Source organism: Oenanthe melanoleuca, chromosome 20 (assembly GCF_029582105.1).
Source record: "Oenanthe melanoleuca isolate GR-GAL-2019-014 chromosome 20, OMel1.0, whole genome shotgun sequence".
NCBI lineage: Eukaryota > Metazoa > Chordata > Aves > Passeriformes > Muscicapidae > Oenanthe > Oenanthe melanoleuca.
Window position 1 is genome coordinate 6104829 of NC_079353.1, and position 22693 is coordinate 6127521.

Below are 22693 nucleotides of genomic sequence, written 5' to 3' on the forward strand. Positions count from 1 at the left end.
GAATTTATTGTTTTAAATGTCACAGTGCAGAACAAATGGCTGCGAAGGTTAAAGACCTATTGAAATTTTTGGAGTGTATGTTCCACAGCTGTTCCCTTCCTTGGGCTGCTGGCTGGGAGAACTGCCTGAATCCCAGTGGTAACCAGCAGATCACATCTGGATAATCATGTTCCAATAGAACAGACACCAGCCAAAGTACGTTTGCAGTTCTACACCATGAATTTTATGGTTATCTGTACACGTGTAGTCGTTCCTGCCATCCCATTCTCTGCTCGGGATAAAGCGAGCAGACTCCACCACCAAAGATAAACAGTCTACGGCCAAAACCAGACCTTGGGCCAGATCCTCAGCTGTACCCAGCTGGGATGGGGAGGGGAGGAGGGGAAAGGGGACCCAGGAGGAGCCAGTAACAGCTCATCAATCGTGGAGCTGGTTCCATGCCAGCCCCAGCGTCCTGGGGAAGGCGATGGGCGGCTCCGGGTGCAGCTGGCGCAGCCAGGGGCCATCTGCCAGGGGTGAAGCACAGCCTGTGCCAGCCAGGAGACCTCCCCACTCTTCCTGCATTCTTACAGAGGGTGGCACGGAGGTCAGAAAGTCCCAAACTCCCAACTTCAAAGCAAACTCCATCTGGAAACTGCAGCTGTTCTTCGAGGGAACCGAGCTGGAGCCTGGGATCCGTGTTTGGAGCTGCAGTCACAGACTCAGCCCTGTTCACACCGAAGATTAACTGTGGAAAATATCCCAATCCCACATTTTCTGCTCAGAATAGCTCCGTGATCAAGACTATTCTTGCTATAATTCCAAATGTTCAGTCTGACACAAGGGTTCTCCCAGGAGAAACACTAACATACCAAAAAGCTGGAAGATCCAGGGCTTGGTTAAGAAGCATTCCTTGATCTTCCACAATTCAAAAAAAGTTTCATTATTCAAATGCTATTTATAACAGATACAATGGGATGCTGGCTGGGGAATGCATTTTCATAGATTAGATCTTCAAGATAGGCAGACAGGCAGGATTTTTCCTTGCCACACAAAGGCCCATGATCTGCCAACACAGAGCACTCACCAGGCTCATCTGTCTTTATGTCTGTGAGGATCTCTGATCACCAATATGTGGTTTGCTTATAATTATTCAGACAGCAGTAAAAGAGAATAAAATGGGTAAATCACTTTTAAAAATACTGTTTCATGAAGAGTCATCTTCCTTTGCAATATTGCAATTTTTATATCTCACACCTATATTATTTCTTTAACATTTTAAAAGCCATTCAAGGTGGTGCAGAGAATGAAGTGTGCTGCTGCCAGAGGGAGCTTGGAACCACACCATTGCAGAAGTGGGAAAGAACTGGTGACACAGTAAACTCCCCTCCATCTGCACTCCAAGGATCTCTAGCAGAAACACACTCAGGCTCCACTGTGACAGCAAACATTGCCTCATTTCAAACAGGGAACAGGAATTAAGCTTCAGTGATCTCAGAAATACCTCAGTTCAGCCAATGGAACAAACCTTTCCCTCAATAAAATCTAGGTTTAAACAAGGAGGAAGAAGTTACTTGTGAAATCAGTGTCAGGGTATTTTAAATATTTGAATATTTCAAGATGCAGTGGAATTAGGAGGAGAGAAAGGTTGATAAGAGTGTGAAGGGTCAGATGCTGCAGGTTACTGTAAGAGCACACAGGCACTGCCCAGTGAGCAGGTACTGAGCAGGTCACACTGAAAATAACCATTGCAGCACCAGCCCAGGCAGAGAGAAAGCTTTGGCAGCTGCAGCAAGTGCAGATCTCATCCTGTGGGCCACCAGTGCAAGAACCTCTGAGATCTCCACCCACCAAAGCAGACCTGGATGGCAGCAGTGCAATGCCAGCACCCTGCACACAGCATCTCCCTGGCTGCCAGCACAGAAAGCAATTAGCAATATTAGTGAGATGTTCATGGGAGAAATGCTGGGATGGAAGTGCCAGCTGAGATAAAATTGAGTTTGTTAGAAGTAAAGGGAAGAACTGCTCAAACTCATGCTGGAAAGGTTTTGCAACTGGCAGCAGTTTAAGGTGGATGAATATGATGATTCATTTTTGACAAGTCTTTCCAACTACTTACAAAAAAAGGGACACCCAAGACAAGGGATCAGATATGAGTAGCACAAAGGGAAGGATTTTGTCACATCTTCAAGCCACTTTTAAATTCAGGATTAGCTTAGAATCACAGGGAAGTGCTGTTCTGCACCTATCAGTAAGAGCTTTAGGAATCTCCAAGCATTCAATGTCCTTTTCCTTCACCTTTCCTCTTTGAATGGACTCAGCCACCAGCTCCCTTACCTTCTCATTTCTCAAGGAATCTGTGAGTTACCACAGTTGTTATTTTCAAATGAGCCTTAACTTTAGTTTGAACGGTTTGAGTAGAAAGTGGAAAACCAGTACTTAAAAATTCAGTACTGAAATGGTGTTGTATATATAAGGAAAGTGTTTGTGTCACTGGAGACAAAAGCCTGAGCTGCTCTATTTCCTCTGTCCCCTACACCCATTTACAAAGCCTGTTCTAAAATGCAAACTGTGTTCCTTTCCATAAGCTCAGTTAAACATTTTTGACCTTTGATTCTCCAAAACTGTCTTCCAGTGCTTGCCCTGGAATAACCCTCATTAAATTTTTCAAGTCCCTTGATTGTCCCATTAGCAATTAACTGATGCCAAAAAGGAGCAGTTTCTGTTTTGTGTTTTAAAAGCACAGAACAGTTCTTGAGGCAGATAATTCTGCAGGAAAAAAAGAGGATAAAAGTATGCCTTTGGCCTTGACTTTTTTTTTTTCCTTCTTTCTGAAGATGATGCAGGTAAGAAAGGCAGGAAAATGAAGTGGTTACTCACAGAATGTTTGTCTGGGGCGGGATCTCGGGGATGGTTTCCAACATCAGATGCATGCATCTCACTGTAGTCCTGAAGCACAGGCAGCGGCTGGGGCAGGAGCAGGAGAAGCTAGGCAGCAGGAGAAAATACAAAAAGCCTCCAAGAGCTGAAGGTTTGATCAGCATGGTGTTTGCTGGAGAGTATTTGCCTCAATTCTGAGCTGCAGGGAGCTGACAAAAAAATTTCCCAGCCCTGAGGTCCAGGAGGAGGGGACTCATCAGCATGTGTTTGCAATTAAATTAAGGCAGTTTGACAGTCCAACCGCCCCCCTCTGCCATTCTGCACATCACTGGAGATCCCACTGTCCCCACCCCTCTCTGACTGTGGCGCTGAAATACAAACTCTTCATTTTCTGCTATTTTCTCCTTGTTGCTTCTTTTAAACAGCAAGTTAACTCCTCACCTTCTCCTCAGCATCTGTCTGAGAGCACAGTGAACCTCCATGGACAGCAACCAAAAAATGACCCTCAGAGGCAAAAGATCCAGGGCCAAAATTTTTAAGTAAATTTTCTTTCCCTAGCACATTCTGCAAACTAAAGAGAGAGTCTTATCTAACAGCCTGTCAAATTGTGCTGTAAGACTTTCAGGATAGAATTGTCTCATTGCATGTAGTTACAACATCAAGCAAAAATATGCCTCCAACCATTCAGTGGGCATGGGATGTAACAGAGAAGGGATTTCAAAAGGGAGATCACTAACAGAGATAAAGAACCTGCAAATAAAGACAAAACCCCACCCTGGAACCTGTAAAGTTTCTTAGGCAGAGTAAAAGCTGATTCATTTCAAAGGTGTTTGACCAAGTATAATTTCTTTCAACAAGGATGTAATTTGAAAAAAATGTCAGGATTCCTGAGTAACTGAAGGCAGCTGAGGGGTGGAGGGAAAAAAACCCATGAAATCAACTGAGTTTGAACTGTAGGAAATGCAGTCCTCCATTTGTTTCTCCCCACTGGATGATAAAATTGAGATACAAAAGGCAGGATTTGTTTCCAGTTGAATTAATCACCTTTATAAAAAAGCTACAGTGAAACCAGCTTATCTTTAGGTTTTAAGCTATTACTACACAAGATCCTAAATGTACAAGGGAGGTATTAACACATCTTAGGATATAAAGGTACTTGAGGAATTTCACAGCTCTATCCCACACAACCTGGAAGGTCAAATGAAAGCTTCCCATCAAGCTACACATCTGCTTTGTACTGTACACTACAAAATAATTAATGTGGCAAAGAAGAGAGAGTGACATTTAAACCTTCCTGGCTCAGATTTTCTGTCACTTGAGCATTTGGGGAGAGTGTTTGGTTTGGGGTTTCACCTAAAATTTAATGCCATGGAAGGTAAAACGTGTATTCTTTTGTCCAGCTACAAAAAGAGCGTTTTACTGCAGGTTTTCTGTACTTAGTCCCCAGGCAATCAGCTGTTTGTTTGCGCTGCCATCACCGGGAAATCTAAGTTCACTGAACTCATGGTTTTGGGCAGAGTGTCCTCTAGCGGCCACCCAACCCAACCGAGGCCGACCCAGCTCACAAATACGGGTTGTAAAAAGACAAATTATCATCTTCAGCCTTCATACAACAACTGGCATCTGGAATCAGACTCCTCTGGTGAACTGAGCAGCCAGCTTTTAATTCCACGGAGGCATTAAGTGCTTTGGAAGCACGTCCTCCACGTGCATCGGGCAATGTGTTACATGAAAATCTTCCTGACAAGTTAGTTCTGTGTCCTTCCAGCCTCAGTGCTCCCCACATCAGCTCCTTCCAAAGCACACCGGGCTCTGCTGGGACAGGGTAGCACAGCTGGTAGGAGCTGTTCTGCAAAGCTGGGAGTATAAACAAAACTGCTCTCTCCAAACCATGCTACAGTTATTCTAGAGCCATCATTTCCCCTGGCACATCTGGACACTTTGCAAACATGAGGGTTTTCTTTCTGCCTCTGTGGTGCATAAACTTTGAGTTCTAAACCAACCCTTTTGAAACAACAAAATCCCTTTTTATTTGTATTAGAGGAGAGCTGGGCCAGGGCTCAGTTCGTTTTCTGTGGGATGAGTCCTGTCTGTGTGGCATTGCATTTCAGTCTGGCTGTGCTGTGGGGGAGCAGGTCTGGGATGGATTCAGGGGAATTTGCCCACTGAAAGTTCTGAAACCCACCCATTTTCTGAGAAGCAGATCTTCACCACATCTCTCCTGCCTAGCCCATCTGCCCTCGTGATAAATGGGATGTTGGTGAGGGTTGAGGAACACCAGCAATCCCAGGCCCCTTACCCTCACATTAATTTATTGTCCATCAACATGACCAATTATTTAAAAAGGAGAGTGCATATCTGAGCAGGAACCAAAACTTATCTCCTGAACACCAGGAATGATGACAACCCTTATGTCCCATCCTCCAGCATTTCCAGCCTCTGCTGCACAGGCTTTTCACACCTATAGAAAGCAAGAAAGTTGGGGGATTCCCTCAGGTGGGGTTTTTTTCCCCTTCACCCTTTGTTTTTTTATTTTTAACTCTCCCTTCTGTCCCTTTTTCTTCAGCAGAAAGATTTCCCTCAGGGACCTGCCCCCTCTACACGCCAGGGAACTGTGATGCTCTTTATTTTACAATGAAGTGAACATAAACATTATCTGACAAATTTAATTTCTTCAATACCATTTGTATGACACATCCACAGCTTTCCAAAGCAGAAAAGGATTTTCTTTCAGCACACATCACGCTAAGGAAAACATTAACGTTGAACTAATCTCCTGTTATAGCTGGGAAAAGGACATTTATCATACACACAGATGACAGGAAGAAACACACAGCCAGGCAATTATCCTATGGAATAAAGGTTAACAGATTCATTTAATTAGCAGCAGCTGTATTTGCTATTATGATCAGATTCCTACCAGAGCTGAAACCAAAATATTGTTCTCAATACTGGAGAAATGAAAGCCTTGAACACCAGCTCTTAAAACTCCACATCAATTAAAGGCTCAGACTGAGCCCTGGGGACAAGAGGGGAGCTGCAGTGCAGAATGCACAGAACCAACTCCTGACATTTGGTTTAGGCAACTCCTTGAAGTACAGAAATGGATGAAAACACCTTTTGATATCTGTTGTTTACAGGTCAAACAGCCAGAGAACGGAGTTCACTCTTTAGCCACTCTGATACATTAAATCTAGATCAGTCCTGTGTGTGCTGATCCCAAAATTCATCCTGCACAACTGCATCACTTCAAGGTTTGGAACTCATCATCTGGGCAGGTTTGAGAGATCACATTCTGAGGAGTTCATCTAAAACCATGCATCTGCACCATACTGTTAAGCATTTTTTCTGCTGTTTTTGTGTCTTGACCTCCAATCATGGAAATAAGCACTCAACTACAAAGTATTCTAATCACAACATGATGCAAAGCCATTTAAAGAAGGCTAAAAAGTCTTTACTGAATTTATTGATACAGAAACACGTATTAATAAAGTTTAAATTGCAAAACACTTCTGCATGCCTTAGGCCAACTGAAGTCTAGTTCCTATACAGAGATTTTTCAGCTTACACACTCATGATAAAGCAGCTTGAAGTTCAGTTCTTTTTGCTAATTTGCTGCAAAAAAAAAAAGTGACAACTACTGAGAACACAAAAGGAAACAAAGCAGGTACAATTCCTGGACATCTCACAGATCCATACAAATGCAGCTCTGCCTCAATCCCTCTGCTAGAAATACCTACAAAACTACAGTGCAAGTGCTTGTGCACAGGGAAAATGTATTTACAATTCCCCTTTATTTACAGGCTTTAGGCAATACTATTTCACAGTTGTATTATTTATAGAATTCCTACTATCTGTTTAGATCTGTGGGGTTTTTTTGGACAAGGGGGCAATTTGACAACATGGAACATAAATTTCCTATATATATATATATTTATTTATTCAACCTTATGCAGGAAAAAATAGCAGTATTTATGCATCTTATAGAACGCTACAAAAATCTAGCAAATGTAATAAAAAAGGCAAATCTGGTGAAAAAATCTGATAAAATACCTCTTACAACTGGAGCTGGGATGGGGATAAAAACCAAATAAGGGATAAATAAAAGATAATCCTCCCTCAACTGGTCAGCTTCAATAGAGCCTCTGCAGGGATTACTAACAGGAACTTGAAGTTTAATGTCATTTTTAAGGGAACTTCTGTAAAAGTCTTGTGATTAAACTGAAGGATGACCTGGCAGCCAGAAGCAGGAGGCACCCTGGACTATGGAGGGGTGTGGAAATTGTGCCACAATCCAGAAAGGCACATACCTGGCATGACACCTATTAAGCAGAAATTTCCAACAAATAGTGGGCCACAGCCTGTAGGGAAGCACTGAGAATAATTACAAACAGATTCTATTAACCTTCTATTTCCCACCACATTCAGGACTTGCATTTGTAGAAAGAAATTCATGGGAATGGCCAGAATCCAATGATGGGGACATGCACCTTTACAGGAAACCATCAGCTCAGGGGCCACAGAACTGCCACACTGCAAACAGAGAAATCAAAATCCAAGGGAGCAAGATAACCTGGGTACCACTGGGACCAGAAGTGGAGACAGGAAACCAGAGGCAGAACCCAGCCTATCACTGTGTTACATGCTGGCAGCCACATGATACAGGATTATCAGACAATATTCCCAAAGAGACACAAAAATCCTGTTAAGCAAGGAAAAGTTCTCCACTTCAGGCTAAGACATACAAGTTATTCATTTATTTTCAAAGCCACACAGAACTTTGAAATTATTTTTCATGAAGCAAGTTGTGCAACTCAGGACCATTTGGCAATACAGTCTTCACTCATTCCTCCTCAGAAAATAAGGAGACAGCACACATTAAAAAAAACCAAGATATCAAAGTGATACCAACTTAAGTGCTTCTGATGGGGCAATGCCTTAACACAGCTTCATTATCTGCTGAGAGAGAGCTTTTCATGCCCCCTAGCTTTAGGACTACTTCACACCAACACAAACTCCAGGGTTTCTTTCCAGCCTTTACCCGTTTAAGTACATTTTCCAAACAGGCTGAACCAAGTAAACCTCTTCTAAACACAGTATTTTATCATCCACAGACATTGTGGATGCCCCATTCCTGGAACTGCTCAAGGCCAGGCTGGATGGGGCTGGGAGCAACCTGGATTAGTGAATATGGGGGTTGGAACAAGATGGTCTTTAAGGCCCCTTCCAACCCAAACCATTCTGTGATCCTATGATTCCATGGCATCTCCTTCCATCACCGTGACAGATATTTGGGAATAAAAATTACACCTCACATCCACAGAACTGCAGAATGACAAGTTCTTCCATCAGAACCTGTTAAAATTTCTACTTCATTGCTGCATAATAAAATCACCTACCAAGCTGAGCAGCTTCACTCCACTGTGGAGCACATGTGGACAAGTTCTGGCCACCTTGCCAGAGCAGGGGCACACACACAGGAACTCCTGAGAAGGGCCTCAGTTTGGCTCTCTAGACTGCTGTCAGGCTCTGCAGACTCTCCACAAATCTCTGGCTGATTTACTTCTCAGGCTGGTGCTCTGCACCTCACTCTGCTCAGCCCAGAAGATGTGAGTTACCTCACACAACAGCAAAACCCACGGATACTGCTTTCAGCTTGCACAAACTCACGGCTCTGCAGCTCTTCTCTACCCTCTTCCCCACTCAGAATTACTCTGTAAACATTTCCAGAGACAACAGTCCCAACCCTGACTACCCCCTGCATCCTGTCAAACAGCTTTGCAACTCCTCACTTGCCTCCATCGCTTTAAAAGAACCACAAAAACCCAATAACTCGTTTTCTAGGACTGGTGTTTTCCATTAGAAAACACAGTATTTGGTGAAACACATTTTACTGAAAAATTATATTTAATTTACAAGAAAAACAGACCCATAAAGGGAAGCTGATGCTTTCCTTCTTGTTCAAAACCTGGATGCCACAAGGGTAATGCCAAAAATTCTTTCCTTTCTGTAAAAGTTGTGCTTTTCAGATTACTGGAAGAAACATGATTTACCAGGTCAGGTTTTAACTAATAATCTTGATCCTCCATTAAACACATACCATGACAAATACATAGCAGGTTTAGTGGGAGAGAGCACAGACAGGAAAGCTCTTTGGGGAACTGCTTAGGAGTTTTTCCCAACTGATATTCAGTAGAGCAGCCATGAGATTTTTAGGAATATCTCCTGCAGTTAGTTTTGAAGGAATTAAACCCTCCTTTCCATAAGCAGCTGAGCACTTCACCAACTTGCTTCCTAAGGAATCCCTGCTGTAGGATAAAACTATAGCACACAACTGAGAAGAAAGAAGGAACTCAAAAAAGCTATATTGTCAAAGTTTACAGCAGCCACATTCCCCAGCCAGCCTACTGCCTCGGGTGTCACATTCGCAGGCAAGCAAGTGGGACACGTTTGTCAAGCCCTAAGGAATACTTTATTCTCTGCCTACTTCCCACTTCCTAGAAGCAGGAAAACTACTTTTCCCTGTAATAAAGCAAGTAATACTTCAAGGGGTCAGGCAGCGGCAGGCTCAAGACCTTCTCCCTCAAAAAGTTTACGGGAGGGTCTGGCTTGAGTTCAGAGGGTTTGGTTTCCTCCTCGTCCGGCCTCTCCTCGTCCATGTCCTCGCTGTTGTTGTTGTCGTCCGAGGGGCTGGAGATGCGGCTGGCGAACACCTCCTTGTCCAGGAACACGATGGTCTCCATGCGCCGGCGCCGCAGCCGCCTGCGCTTGAACCTGGGCGGGCTCTTCAGCCCGCTGCCGGCCTTGCCCAGGGCCTCCTGGTGGATGATCTTCTTGATGGTGCCCCGGATGGCGATGCGCGCCAGGTCCTGCAGGCTGCGGACGGCCACGGGGGCTGCAAGCAAAGCACACCACACCAGACCCGTCAGCAGAGACACAGAAACTCCCCCAGAAGTATTCCCAGGAAAAGTTCTGTTTGCTCAGATGAAATCAGGCCATTTGAATTCCCTGCTGGGATTACACAAACAGCTCTATTCAGCTCCTGTCAACTCGGATAAACCGTGTTGCAACTTTCCAAACACTATTTAATTGTGGGTTTCTCTCATTAAAAAATTTACTCTCTTGATTTCAAGTCCTCCGTTATTCTAAGATGCACATCTTAAAGATTGTCTGAATGCAGACTTAGTGACTGTTTAATGGCTTAGAATAAGGTATTTTCCTGTGGTAGATAACTAGACCTGAAGTCTGCTTAATTCTTCCATAAAATCATTTTTCTACTGTACAGCTCCTTCAGCTTTGCCAAGATCTGCACTTATAAAACACAAGTACTATTTATGCTCCTCAAAAACTGCTTCAGACTCAGTGGGTGAAAACAGACTGGAAACCATTTTGTGGAAGTAATTATAGAAACATTACAGTATTAAAATACCTCCCACATTAATGGCTTGGAAGACTATTCTGTCTTCTGCACTTATTTGCTGCCTGCCTAGAAATGCAGCAAAAATTTAAAAAAATGTATAGATGAACACATATCCATGAACTAAAATAAATTAAAACTGACACAAAAAGTCCCTGTCCTCTGTCAACAAGTGAGAACAAGGAAAGAAGCAGAAAATAATACATGTAATGTAATGTAAGTCTCGCTACAAAGTGAGAACGTGCTGAAACATGCACTTATTGCACTTCCTAGCATGCTGTGGATTGTTTCCTGAGCTGCTCTCTGCCATGCAGACACCTTTCCAGGTTAAGAGCAAAGCCTGACTAATCTCTTTATGAAAGTGCCTCTGTCTTCATGTGTTCTTAAGAGCCCTCTAGACACTGAAGTCTTAATCTAAAGATTGGGGCCACTGATATGACCTGCATTTTAAATAGCTAACTAAGAACTGCACAGCTTGCATCCCTCAAGCATTCCAGGTTCAGGATCATTCTGGATTGCTGGGGGTGAGAGTCTTTGAGCAGATACAACATTTGTTCACAAGTACTGCTTCTGTGTTTTCCTCTCCTTGTGGCACAGTGCCTGAGAACCATGAGAGGATTCAATCATTCAGGACTGGAACAGAATGTGCAAAAACAAGGATAAAACACCCTGCAAAGTTCAGGTATAATTTCACAAGAAATTTGTGTTCACAATGATGGCCCAGTGTCCCTATCCACAGCAGGGATATTGGAATTAGATGATCTTTATGGTCCCTTCCAACCCAGACTTTCTGTGTGTCTGTGATTTACAATCCATTTCATTCAACACCAATGCTTGCACAAGATAGACAACTGCTCAGAAAAAGGAAGGACTTGGAGTAATTTTCCTTGAAATGATGCCCAGGGATGTTACAGCTCAGAGCCAAGGAGCAGAAGGAACCTTGCCCAGGCTCAGGAATATCTGTACTCACGCAAGTGAACGAGCCTTGATTTTCCTGAATCCGAGTGGTTTGGCTGAATCAAAGGAGCAAAAGAAACAGCAAGAATCTTCTTTGTCTCCCAGGCAGAAGGACCAACCCGAGTTATCTTAGTCAACTGCAGCAAAAAAAGAGATTATTGTCCATTGTGGGTATTACAGAGAGATTTTTGAACAAAAAAAATGAACAAATGACTATTCTGCCTGGACAAGTTGAAGTACTGGAAGCTGCAACAGTAAAAGATGATAAGGAGAAACAGTGCTGGTTTTGGAAAACAAAATTGGGAATTTCTTACAGGATTAGCCCCAGGTAACTTAATCTATTGGAACAGAGCACGGGCACTGGTAATTTGGGTCACTCTGCTTGCCAGATCTTCCTCCAGGCTGCACCAGAGCAGCTGTGTCTGACCTCTGGAAAACTCCTGAGTCACCACAAACACTTGCTGCTGAAAAGGTCTGCAGATCAAATCTCCCACCCCAACCCACTGCACAGCCTCTCACTGGGAAGAAACTCTGCTCCCTGCTCCTCTCACATTCCCTGACAGAGGCAAAAGGTCAGGCACTTGACCCATTTTTTATAAAAAGAATCCACTGACACTTGTAAGTAGAGACATCCTGCATGCTCTTTCAAGAGCCAGTCAGGGTGCAAAAGTTGTGTTTTGCCATTAAGCACAACACTAACTTATAGAATTAAACAAAGCTTTTGCTCACAATTTCTGACGTGTAGAAGTAAAATTGCAATTAACAACAGATTGCAATATATGGAAGACTACAGAACTACAAATTTCTTAAATATTAGGAATGTGCAGAGTTCAGTTTTCAGTCATAGTGAAAACCAGTGCACTTAATTCTTTCTTCAGCCTGCTGCAAGGGCAAGATAAAGGAACAGCTACTGATTAAACCAAGATTAGAATTAAGAATAACTGAAATAAAAGTAAAAAGGCACTCAACCTTCTCTTCTAGAGGCATGACAAGAATTCCCCCAACTTTCAACAGGCTCTTCATGTAGTCCTCATGCTCCTTCTGGACTCCAGCACCACAGTAGACACGGTCATACTGAGTGCAGTCTGGAGAAATCTCTAAACAATTGCCAATGACAAAGGATGGCTCACAAAATTCAAACCTGAAAGTGAAAAAGACTTGTGTTAGACAAGAATATGATAAATTTATCAAAATTATTCTCACAATTCTGGAAAAATTGGACTATGGAAAACACTTGAAAAAAAAACACAGTTTTACAGGATTTCTCCTCCAAAGCCCATCTATTCCAGATATTATTGTAACAGATCACAGCTAGAAGTCTTAAAACCATGGGGCAATGAGGTCAGAATTCATGGATTAAAATCCCCAAAGGATAAGCATGCATAATTTCATATTTGAGCTGCAGATAACTCTTCAGAACAGGCTATTTTTAGTCACCTGATGCTGACTCAGTTGTAATATGCAAATATAAATATTAGACCTGCACTTCCAAATGTCAAGGTCTTTTAAGGACTGCACCTGGGTTTATTTTTGCATTTTCAAAAGCTTTTAACTGGTTTTTAGATGTGGGGAATTACCACCTGATGATACAGAAGTCAGCTGTGCTGAAGCCAATGGAAGTTTTGCCATCAGTTTCAAAAGAACTGTGATTTCACCCCTCATAAAAAAAGACTTTTTGCCTAAAGCATTTCTGACTTGTTTTAAAAGAAAAATTAGTGATTCTCTAATGCCTCTGGTTTTCTTACAAGCTCCAAAGCTCCCCGAGTTTTAAGGCTGATTTTGGTTGCTCAACCCATCCATTTTTTCGCTGGTATCTGGAGTGGCAGCTCAACACAGCACCTATTTATTCCTAAATGCTTCCTGGAGCTTTCTGGGTTTGCAAAGAGTGCTGGACATTCAGAGCAGCCAGAAAACAGTTCCTGCACAAGCTGTTCCAGGAGGATAACCCAGCAGACATCACTTAGCAATGCCAATTTTCCAGGCATGCTGATTTCTGAATTCAGCTTGCTTTTGCTCCATAGCTATATTTGTCCAAAGAGAGAAGAAAGTCTTCCCCAAAACATCTCCTCAAACAATAGCAACGTGACTGAAAAAACCCCTGTTGATCACCACCCATGCCAGAAACTTCTACAGAAAATACAACCCCTTCCTCAGCAGCTTCCCAGGGCAGCAGGAACAGAAAAAGGCTGAGTAGCCTAAAATCCTGCATGTCATGATTTTAATTTTCTTCCTCCTAGGAGAGGAGAGTATCAGGTATTCACAGATGCTTTGCTTCCCTGCTTGAACAAACTGTGAAACAGGTCCAAAAATGTGACAACCACAACTTTTATTGCTGAGGTTACTATTGGCAATGGTTATCAAGCTGGGAAGTTACTACTTGTGACAGCAGCAGAATGGAGGGTCTAAGGAAGAACATAAATCAAATCTTAGGCAGTTTTAGTACAAACTTAATCATCATAAAACTACCTTCATATTTTAAAATGCCATTTTTCCTTCTTCTCAGATAAAACATATTAGGCCACCACAAAAACCAGTTCATAATCTCATCACTATGCAGATCACAAGCACAACCAGGTATTGTTCCTTGCAAGTTTTAAGCTCTTACTGCAAGTGCATTGAAAAATAAACAAACTTCCTCAGCTCCCTCTAAGCCCTGCAACATCAGCACTGCTATTAAGAACACTGCAAACATTTCTGAAATTCCCCCACGACACACACAGGCTTCGAAGGTCACACACTGCAGCTCAGCAAGCCTAAGGAGCCTGAATCCTCAGATTACCCTGAGTCCAGAGGGGCCACATGGGAGCAAGAGCTGCCCTGAGTAAAGCCAAAAGCACAAAATTAATCCCAACAGGCATTTTGCATTCTTACCTGTCAAAGCTGTCGCTTGTTTTAATGAAAAAGTCCAATTTCTGCTTGGCGTACTCAATCACGTCAGAGTGAAGCTCCACACCGTGGTTAACCCCAAAAGGACCTGCAAGTGCACAACAGCAGGGAATGGCAACAGCAGCAACACAAAATCCAGCAGGATTAGTACACTTTGGGTTCCCTCCTCCAGCAGATTGTTCCATGAGTGTCAGTCGGTGTTTGTGTAGGGTCAGCTCTCCCACTGCTACAATGGGATTTGCAACTCTATACCTGCAATTTCTGGCAGCAAATGAGCCTCTGGTGCACAATTGATTCTGAATCATTTGCTCTTAACTATGCAGGAAACTTCTCTATAGGAGGGAAACATTGATGCCATTGCTGTGAAAAAAATCCCAATGGCCTGCATGTTTTAGCACATCCATGTTATTTCTATACCCCCTTGCTGATATGCTAAAAACCTCTGCAGTTAATCAGGAATCTCTGCAGTCATCATACACTGTACCTCAATTAACAGCAAAAACAAACTGGAAAATACAGAAGTATTTATATCCATGCTTTTTATTCAGAACTGACAAACTTTGCAAAAAGAATATAAAAGCCCTGGAGTTACATATTGGTATTCTAAGTAATGTCAACAAACCTAGGAGAAAATCACAAATGGGAAATGAGACTTCACCCTGAGAATAAACATCTCAGCAGTTAAAATTCTGGACACCCCTCCAAAATTTAAGTAAGTACCTTATAGCACTTGCTATCTATCCTGGCAGCACAACTCTGACTGAAACACTGCAGGGGGAATTTAAATTGTCCAATTACATTTGGATGATTTGCTTTGTTCCACTGTAGATGTGGTCCCAGATCAGTTCTGCTGCACTCAAGTGTTTTCCAGAGAATATTCCCATCTGTGTGTTGGGGAGTTAAGAGTCAAAAGGGGCTCTCAAATATGTCTCACTCCAGTTAGGACTGTCAACACAAACCAGGCATAGGGCAGGTATAGCCACAGCTTTTTTTGGACTTGCTCAGTTCCAATTTCAACTCTATATTCCTGATCTGGGGTCTTGCTTAAGGAGAAACAAAGCCAGGTTTGTGTCCAGACCTGCAGGAATCCACCAGAGTCACCTCTGGAACTACACTGCTGCCTGTTCTGATCTGCCACAGAAATCTGGATCCCACCCAGTTCCAGAGAGAAGGTTGTGAGAATCCAGATAAATTGCCGTGCTGGATTAATGCATTCTTTACTTTCCCAGCTACTTTTTTAACTCCATTAGTGGAGGAATGCCTCATCCCCGATTTCAAAACCTGTTTTTAAAGCTCTAACAAAACAGTTAAGGTGACTGAAGAGGTATTTACCCAGGATGAGTCCAACCATGGAACTCAGATAACCAGTGCCACTGCCAAGGTTCAGAAACGACAGCCCTGGCTGCAGGTCCAAAGCTTCCATCACCTCTGAGTAAATGCACGGAGCTGAGAGATGAATATTTCCATGTTTCCAGGCCAAGTCCTTGTAGGCATTGTCTTTGAACTCTTCCAGGTAGTAATCTGCTCGATCAATGGCTCGGAATGCCTGCTCCACCAGCTCTGTCCTGATGTACTGGGCCTCCTTCAGGTTATCAATCAACTCATCGTTATCTTCTCCCGCACTCACCGCGCCTCCCATCTTCAGCAGCCTGCTAGAAACACTGAAAGGGAAACAACAACAAAGCAAGGTGAGCTACAGCACATGCACTCCAACACTAAATTATGCTGCTGTACATGGAGTACTTTGAGAGAGGTCTTTACATGCTCCAAGGGCCACAAGCTCCAGAAAAACCTGACCCCCAGACAATGGAAAACAAAATGCTGCAGATCTGGCATCCAGTACCTGACATCAGTGGGGGAAAAAAAATCACAATAGGCAATTTCAATGTGCAAGGTCTGTCTTCAAACCCTCCCATCGTTTTACCAGCACATCAGCTTTTCCACTGAACCCTTTTATATAAAGGATTATTCCAGCTCCTGTGCTTAGGGGTCGTTTTTCACTGCAAGCCCAAACAACAGGGCAAGTTTGGGCTGTCTGTCAGAGCTCCTGCCACACACAAACTTTCCACCTCTAACAGCACCAAAGCAAATTGAAGAGACCACAACACAGTCAGAAAACCCAGAAAAATCTCAAATTGCATTTCCTTTGAACGCGCATCAGGATGTTGATTGCACAGAGGTTCAAAAAATCCAACAAAACTCTGACCTGTTAACCTTGCTTACATTGGCAAATGCACTTTAGCAAATGCACTTTCACACAGCTCATCTCCAGAGCCCCAGCCACCACCATTAGTAAAGCACTTAATGACACAGACAGCAGCTCCAGAGAGAATTCCCACTGCAGCCTCCAGGTTTTAAAGGAAAATGTACAGGGGAACAAAACCACTCCAAATTAACCTGGCTTCTTCTCCCTTCCTCATATCTTAAGGAAAATAAAATCCTTTCCAGAAAGCACAAAAAAAAAAAGTGTTTATTTACAATGCCTTTCCCTGCTCACAGTAATAACCACGAAGCAGCAGCTTTGGAGTTCATTCCTAAGATCAGAAGATCTGCCTACAGCAAAATTGTTGGCGTTTATTTGTTACATTCAGCCAGAGCAAATTATACACTTTCATTTTCTGAGGAAACAAAGCAAAGCTACAGGATTCCAAGGAGATTTCACAGTTGTTCAAATAACACACCGTTCTGACTACCTGTAGAGGCACACAAAACAGGATATACTTAGGCAGGGAACTCGAGCCAGTTCTTAATCCATTCATGTCTCAAACACATCAATCCACTTCAACACCATTAATAACACTTGAAATAAAACATCACCCTCCTCTTTCCACAGTTACTCCTTCATTTTCTCTACAAAAAATGACTCTGTTTAATTACTTCACACTGGAAACACATCAGGTTTCAGGTGGGTTAATCTACCAATTATTTTTTCCCCCTCCTCTTACATACGAAAACCTCACTGCATTTGCAACATAGGGCTGCCTGTACCTTTGGTCTTTTATTTAACAATCCACATTAAAATACTCTCTTCACCGAGGATCTTTTATTCCCTTGACTTTCTCTTACATATTTTTGTACTTAGGCTTCTTCTTTCACTCTGCTATTTATTTTTTTTTTTTAACTATATTTTTCGATTTAAAGTACGAATAGGAAGTTGTGCCTTTAACAGTGCTCCACTTTGGATCCCCAACAAATTCCTGCTGCTGTACGCAAGCCCCACTGGGACAACTGGTCTGACCTGGTTTTAGCTCAGCTCCATGGACAACAAGTGCAGTTCCATGTTCCACACCATGGAGAACAACAACAACCACAGCTGGCTGAGACACTGTCATAATGGGATCAAGGAACATCTGTGCTGTGACAGCTGTCAGTCACTGCTGAAACCACCACTTTCACTGGACATCAACTTACTTCCAGTAAAATGCATGTTTTATAGGCAGAGCTTAAAACTCTGACGTTCAAACTCCTCTCTTCATGAGATTCCACACCTTCGCTTAACTTGGTGGGAAATGGGAACCAAGCACGGCTTATTTTTAATAAACTTTTCAAAACAAAACTCTCACTCCGCAGCAAACCCCGGCTGCATCTTCCCCACTCCTAAGGCAAAACAGAGATTTCCCCAAATCTGAGCAGGCACAAAGTCCACACGCAGAAATTCGGACTGCTGCCCAAAATAGAGACATCAAAGACGGCTCTGCGTGTTGAAACATCCATCCCCTGGTTGCCATCTTCCCCTTTGAGGAAAACAAACCAGAACACGGACCAGAACGCGAGCCAGAACACGAAACAAGCGCCTCAGCAGAACACCTGCTGCCCTCACAGCAGCAGGGCCCGCGCTCGGGGCAGGCTCAGGACCCTGCACAGGGCTCAGAATGCGGCTGCTCACCCCCAGCAGGTCCGCAGGGCAATCCCTGCCCCGGCACAGCGCTGGGAGCGGTGAAGGGGAGCTTATTCTGGGATTTCAGACAAAAGCGGTACCTCAACGGATGGCTGGGCTCCGTTAGGCTCGGCTCGGCGCCGTTCGGATTGATTCGGCTCCGTTCGGCTCGGCTCGGCTCGGGTCCGTTAGGTTCGGCCCAGTTCGGTTGGGTTCGGTTAGGCTCAGTTCGGTTAGGCTCGGCTGAGCCCCGTTCGGTTCGGCTCGGCTCGGTTCGGCTCTGCCCCGTTCGGTTCGGTTCGGCTCGGCTCGGCTCCGTTCGGCTCGGCTCAGCCCAGGCCGGCGCGCTCGGGCTGTAAACACTGCCCAGCTGAGCGCTGCCAGCGGCACTGCGCATGCGCGGAGCGCACCACCGCTGCGGCCGGGGGGGGAAGGGAGCATACCACTGCTGCCCGGCGGGGGGCGCAGTCTGGGCCGTACCACGCAGAGCCGGCGCGGGGGGCAGGACTGTACCACGGCTGGTTCTGGGAGGGGAGTCCCGGGGATGGAGCCGGCTGGAATTGGCTCCATCAGGTACGGGGAAACTTCCAGCAGCTTCTCCCAAAAACACCCCGCTACCAAAACCTCGCCATGCACACTCAGTGTAACGCAGCAGGAGCAGGCTCGGGCTGTGCCTTCTTCCCCTTGCAACTATAAATGCCAGATGTGAATTTAATAATAAATAAATAAGTGAGACGCAAATTTACATGATTCTAGGGGCCAGAGCTCGAAGGAAGCATGGAATATTGTGAAACTTCACAATATCTGACATGCCATTCTTGTCGTGAAGGATCCCTGTCCTGTAACTGAGTGTTAAGCCACAAATTTTAATTTTACACACTCATGTGAGCTCCTTCAGTGACCTGGGGAAAAGGTGTCACCTGTGTAGAGAAATTATCCTCTAAAAGTGCGTGTTTGTTTTGTGTGTGAGTCACCCACCCAGCGCTGGCTGATGCTGCAGATGAAATAAAATTGTCTGCCCTGGACTTCATATGGCTGCAAAATGAGAGAGAATAACAGCAACAAGACAAGAACCTCTTAATTCAAGTTCTCCGGAGATGAATTGTGAAAAAAAAGCTGTCTTGGCAGACACAACAAGCCTGCAGCAGAAAAAAAATAAGAATTACCCTAGTAAATGAGACTCAAATAGGAGAAAGTGAATCAGCACCCGAGATTTATTTATGCTTTAAGGTGATTATCTCAGCTCCCTTCATTAACGTGATAACAGCAGACTCTGCAAACAGGCGCAGGGTAATACTGTAGATGTCTGCACTTTCATTTTGCACAAGACAGCTGCCTGGGAGAATGGGATTATTTGTGGAGAGCCAGCTCTGAACCTCCTCCTTGCTGATTCAACCAAAACTCTGGTGATTGCTCTCTCCTCGTCTCTCGCACGGAGGATGCTCGGGGACAATGGCAGCGCACTGCAAACTGCAAACGCAGGACACACAAACTCCTTGCACGTGTGATTCCGCTCAGCATCTGCTCCCTTTGCTGCTGGAACCGCTTGAAAAACAGCACTTTTGGTTTTTTGGTTTGTTGGTTGGGGTTTTTTTGGTGCAAAAATTGTTAAAATGAAAGCTGGGTTTAAAAAAGAAAAAAAAAAAAAAAAAAAAAAAAGGCAGTTGTTGCTAAAGCAGCTGTTTTAGCAGGGGCAGAGGGGAGCACTGCTTGTGCCTCTTTTTGGCAGCAATGAGTGCTCAGCAGGCCCAGTAAGAATTTGAGGAGTGTTTTAGGGATTCCCAAATACCCTGTCCCCTCCTGGGTGTATTCATGACTCCTAGCAGCCTTAAACTGCCAAGATCAGTGAGGCTTGCAGCTTCTGTTTCCCAGAGAACTGCAGGGATTACCAGGAGAAACACACAGGGAGGAGGACATTTACCCACTGCAGGTCCCCCCCTCGTTGCCTGCACCCCAAACCTGCCAGGAGCAGAGCCATGGGGAGGGAGCAGCTGAAGGACATGGCCATCCCCGAGGGACAGGTGGTTTTCTTCACCTCTAACTCCTGCACATGTCTGCTGCACGTGGCCCAAATCCCTCGTGCCAGGCTGTGCCCACCCAGCCCCTCTGCCACTGCTCCACGGGCTCATCCCTCTGCTCCTCCTCCCTGGCAGCTTCTCCCTTCTCTGTCCTTTGAGAAGGACTGTGGCTGAAAACACCTCCATGGGTGTCAGAGCATGGGGCTCCAGCTCTGGAGGATACCAAAAATTGCCTGATAATATTGCAAAAATCCCCACATTTAGAAAAAAACGAGCAGTTGGGTGTTTCATCATTCCACAGGGCTCCAGCTGCTGATTCTCTGTGTTTCTTTTTTCCCTGTTCTTTACAAAGTCCTTCCTTTCCTCCTTACACCTCCCTGGGGCTCTGTGAGCCAGGAATTACAGTCAGCAATAGCTGAGTGACTCTCTCCTGGCTGCAAACACCTGTGGGGCTTGCAGAGCTCCAGCACACCCTGGGAGTGGAGAAAGCAGAGCAGGATTAGGAGAGCAGGGCCTGGTGGCACTTGGATCACAGGGTTTGTGTCCCGTGCACCACAAGGTGTCCCCAGCAGCCCAGGCATTGCCACAGGGCTCAGAGGTGGCACCTCAGCATCTTCTGCTGGGCTGGCTCCCATACAGGCACAAGTCCCTGCTCTTAGCATCCACGGGGAGAAGCAGTCTCCATCCTTCATTACTTGAGATAATTGCTGAGAGTGAGCAATTTTCACAAGGCCAAGCTGAAGCCAAGATTTTCCTCATGTTTGTTTCTCTGTGTTTTACAGTTTCCACCTTCATTTCTTAAACACTGATTTCTTTAACAAATATTTCCAAAACAACAGCCAGCATGAATTAACTTCTGAACTCTTAGTGATGCTGAGTTAAAATGAGATGATTTCATTTAGTTGGAAGATCAAACAGTAGAAATGCATTTTAGCCCCAAACCAGGGCCCAGCAGACTGAGCTGACCTGCAGCCTGGTGATACAGATGGTTGGTTAAGTCAACAGGGTAATTAGTGAGTGACAGGCAGACTCACATAAATTAAGAGCTAGGGGAGCATTAAACCATAGGGGTATATTTTCACCTTTTTTTTTTAAATTTTGTAAAATATGCTGTGTTGCCTTTTCTGTGGTCAGTTTGGCTCTATACCACTTCCATATGCAAATATTCTATATATGCATATGCACACACGTGCATATATGCAAATACATGCAGACATATGCATTTACACTGGAATTAATATTAACACATTGACAGCAATGTGTTAGCTTGAGATCCTGCTACCCATGCAAAGGATTTATATATAAATATATGTGTGTGTGTGTGTGTGTGTCCTCTCACTTCACTTCATCTCAGGGCTCTGTGAGTAATTGCTGAAGCAAGAGGAAGAACATATGTCTTGATTTCCACTGGATTGCACCGCACATAACCAGTGCCACATGGAAAAAGGACTCCAGAGCCCTGGATTCATCTCACTTAAGTGTGTCATCGAAGGAAGGCAGCCAGGAGATGCTGCAGCCTGCCTGAGAGTGGGAGAAGGTGTCACCAGACATCCCTGACAGTGGGGGCATGGAGCAGAGAGGTGTTTCATCTCTTCCTGGTACTGCCAGGAGCAGCAGCCAGCCCAGCTCTCTGTCCTGTCCCTCTGCTGCCTTGCTGTGACCCAAATAAAAATCTCAGAAATCAAGCTTTTCATATTGATGGAGGAAGAAAACCATTCCCGGATCATTCAGATGATCCATGGATTAAATAAAATCAATGGGTTTTATGGATTTATAAATAATAAAAATGCCATCAGATGGCAGCCATGTCACACTTCCCTCCTTTGCCTTTGGCAGTCCTACATGTCCCACCTGCAGACTCACTGGTCAGGCTGTGCCAGGCACATTTGTCCCCTCAAAGATCATGGGGACCCATCCATCCTGCTCAGAAGGCTCTTCCAAAACCTCCCTTCTCCAGCAATAGGAAAACATCTTCAAATTCCCAGTGGCAATTTATTCCTGGCTAAGATGTGCCTTATTTGATCTCCCACCCGTATTATCCTCCAACATAAATCATTCCCCTTCCTTCCACCCTGAATGTATTTATGAAAAGTAATCATATCCCCTCTTAACCTTTGTTTTTCTAGGCTAAACAAGCCAAGCTCTTTTAATCTCCTCTCCTAAGATAGGATCTTAGTTCTGCTAATCACTCTGCCAGTCCTTCTCCGCACCTGTTCAAGGATAAATTAATATTTTCTTTTTCCAGAGAGAGATCCCAGAACTGCACACAATATCCCATACGAGGTCATACCAATACTGACATTTCTCTGTGTCTGCCAAATAAATGGTTCGGTGCATGAGACATCCTGCAGAACAAATGGAAGATAGATGCAAATCCAGAAGTTAATAACCATAACACAACCTTAAACATAACAAAACCTTACTTAAGGTGATCACTGTGTTACTTGGAATTGCATTCTGCTCCTTTGCATTTGTGGGTGCAGGTCCTTAACAGGCCTTAATCAGTGGGTTTCCATATTTCATTTCCCCTGGATGAGCACCAGGACTTTGTATTAAAGGAAGCACCGAGGAAAAGCTTTTCTGTGTTTCCCTCAGCCTTTGCTGTGGCAAAACACACTTTGAAATCAAGGATGAGGGTTTGAACTGCAGAGATGCAGAGTCAAATGATGAAAAACATTT

At 44.2% G+C, this 22693-nt stretch overlaps 2 protein-coding genes across 3 annotated transcripts in view; both read right to left on the minus strand.

Annotated features, from left to right (window-relative positions):
• Positions 1–3051, minus strand: part of LOC130261471 (peroxidasin homolog) — a 44853-nt gene extending 41802 nt beyond the window's left edge. Inside the window, exon 1 of the mRNA XM_056507760.1 lies at positions 2860–3051. Coding sequence (XP_056363735.1) covers positions 2860–3023 — 164 coding nt within the window. The 5' untranslated portion in view covers positions 3024–3051. The remainder of the gene's footprint in view (positions 1–2859) is intronic.
• A 2418-nt stretch (positions 3052–5469) lies between these two features.
• PCMTD2 (protein-L-isoaspartate (D-aspartate) O-methyltransferase domain containing 2) lies at positions 5470–18472 on the minus strand. Of its 2 annotated transcripts, XM_056507129.1 has the most exons (7): positions 18258–18390; positions 18098–18122; positions 15452–15780; positions 14105–14207; positions 12203–12374; positions 11247–11370; positions 5470–9754 (listed from the first exon to the last, which is right to left on the minus strand). In XM_056507129.1, the coding sequence occupies exons 3-7, from the start codon at positions 15756–15758 to the stop codon at positions 9372–9374; spliced, it is 1089 nt and encodes a 362-aa protein (XP_056363104.1). In that variant the 5' UTR covers positions 15759–15780; positions 18098–18122; positions 18258–18390; the 3' UTR covers positions 5470–9371. The 2 variants fall into 2 exon arrangements, with proteins under 2 accessions (XP_056363104.1, XP_056363103.1); XM_056507128.1 differs by having other exon boundaries at positions 18098–18472.
• Between the last annotated feature and the right edge of the window lie 4221 nt (positions 18473–22693).

Bases quoted from the DNA above. Each gene is read 5' to 3' on its own strand.
- PCMTD2 (XM_056507128.1), bottom strand. From the start codon at position 18,393: ATGCGCAGTGCCGCTGGCAGCGCTCAGCTGGGCAGTGTTTACAGCCCG. The intron at 14,208-15,451 runs GTAAATACCTCT...GTGCACTTGCAG, and splicing joins CATGGTTGGACTCATCCTGG to GTCCTTTTGGGGTTAACCAC. The intron at 11,371-12,202 runs GTTGAGTGCCTT...TTTTTGCTGCAG, and splicing joins TCATGCCTCTAGAAGAGAAG to TTGACTAAGATAACTCGGGT.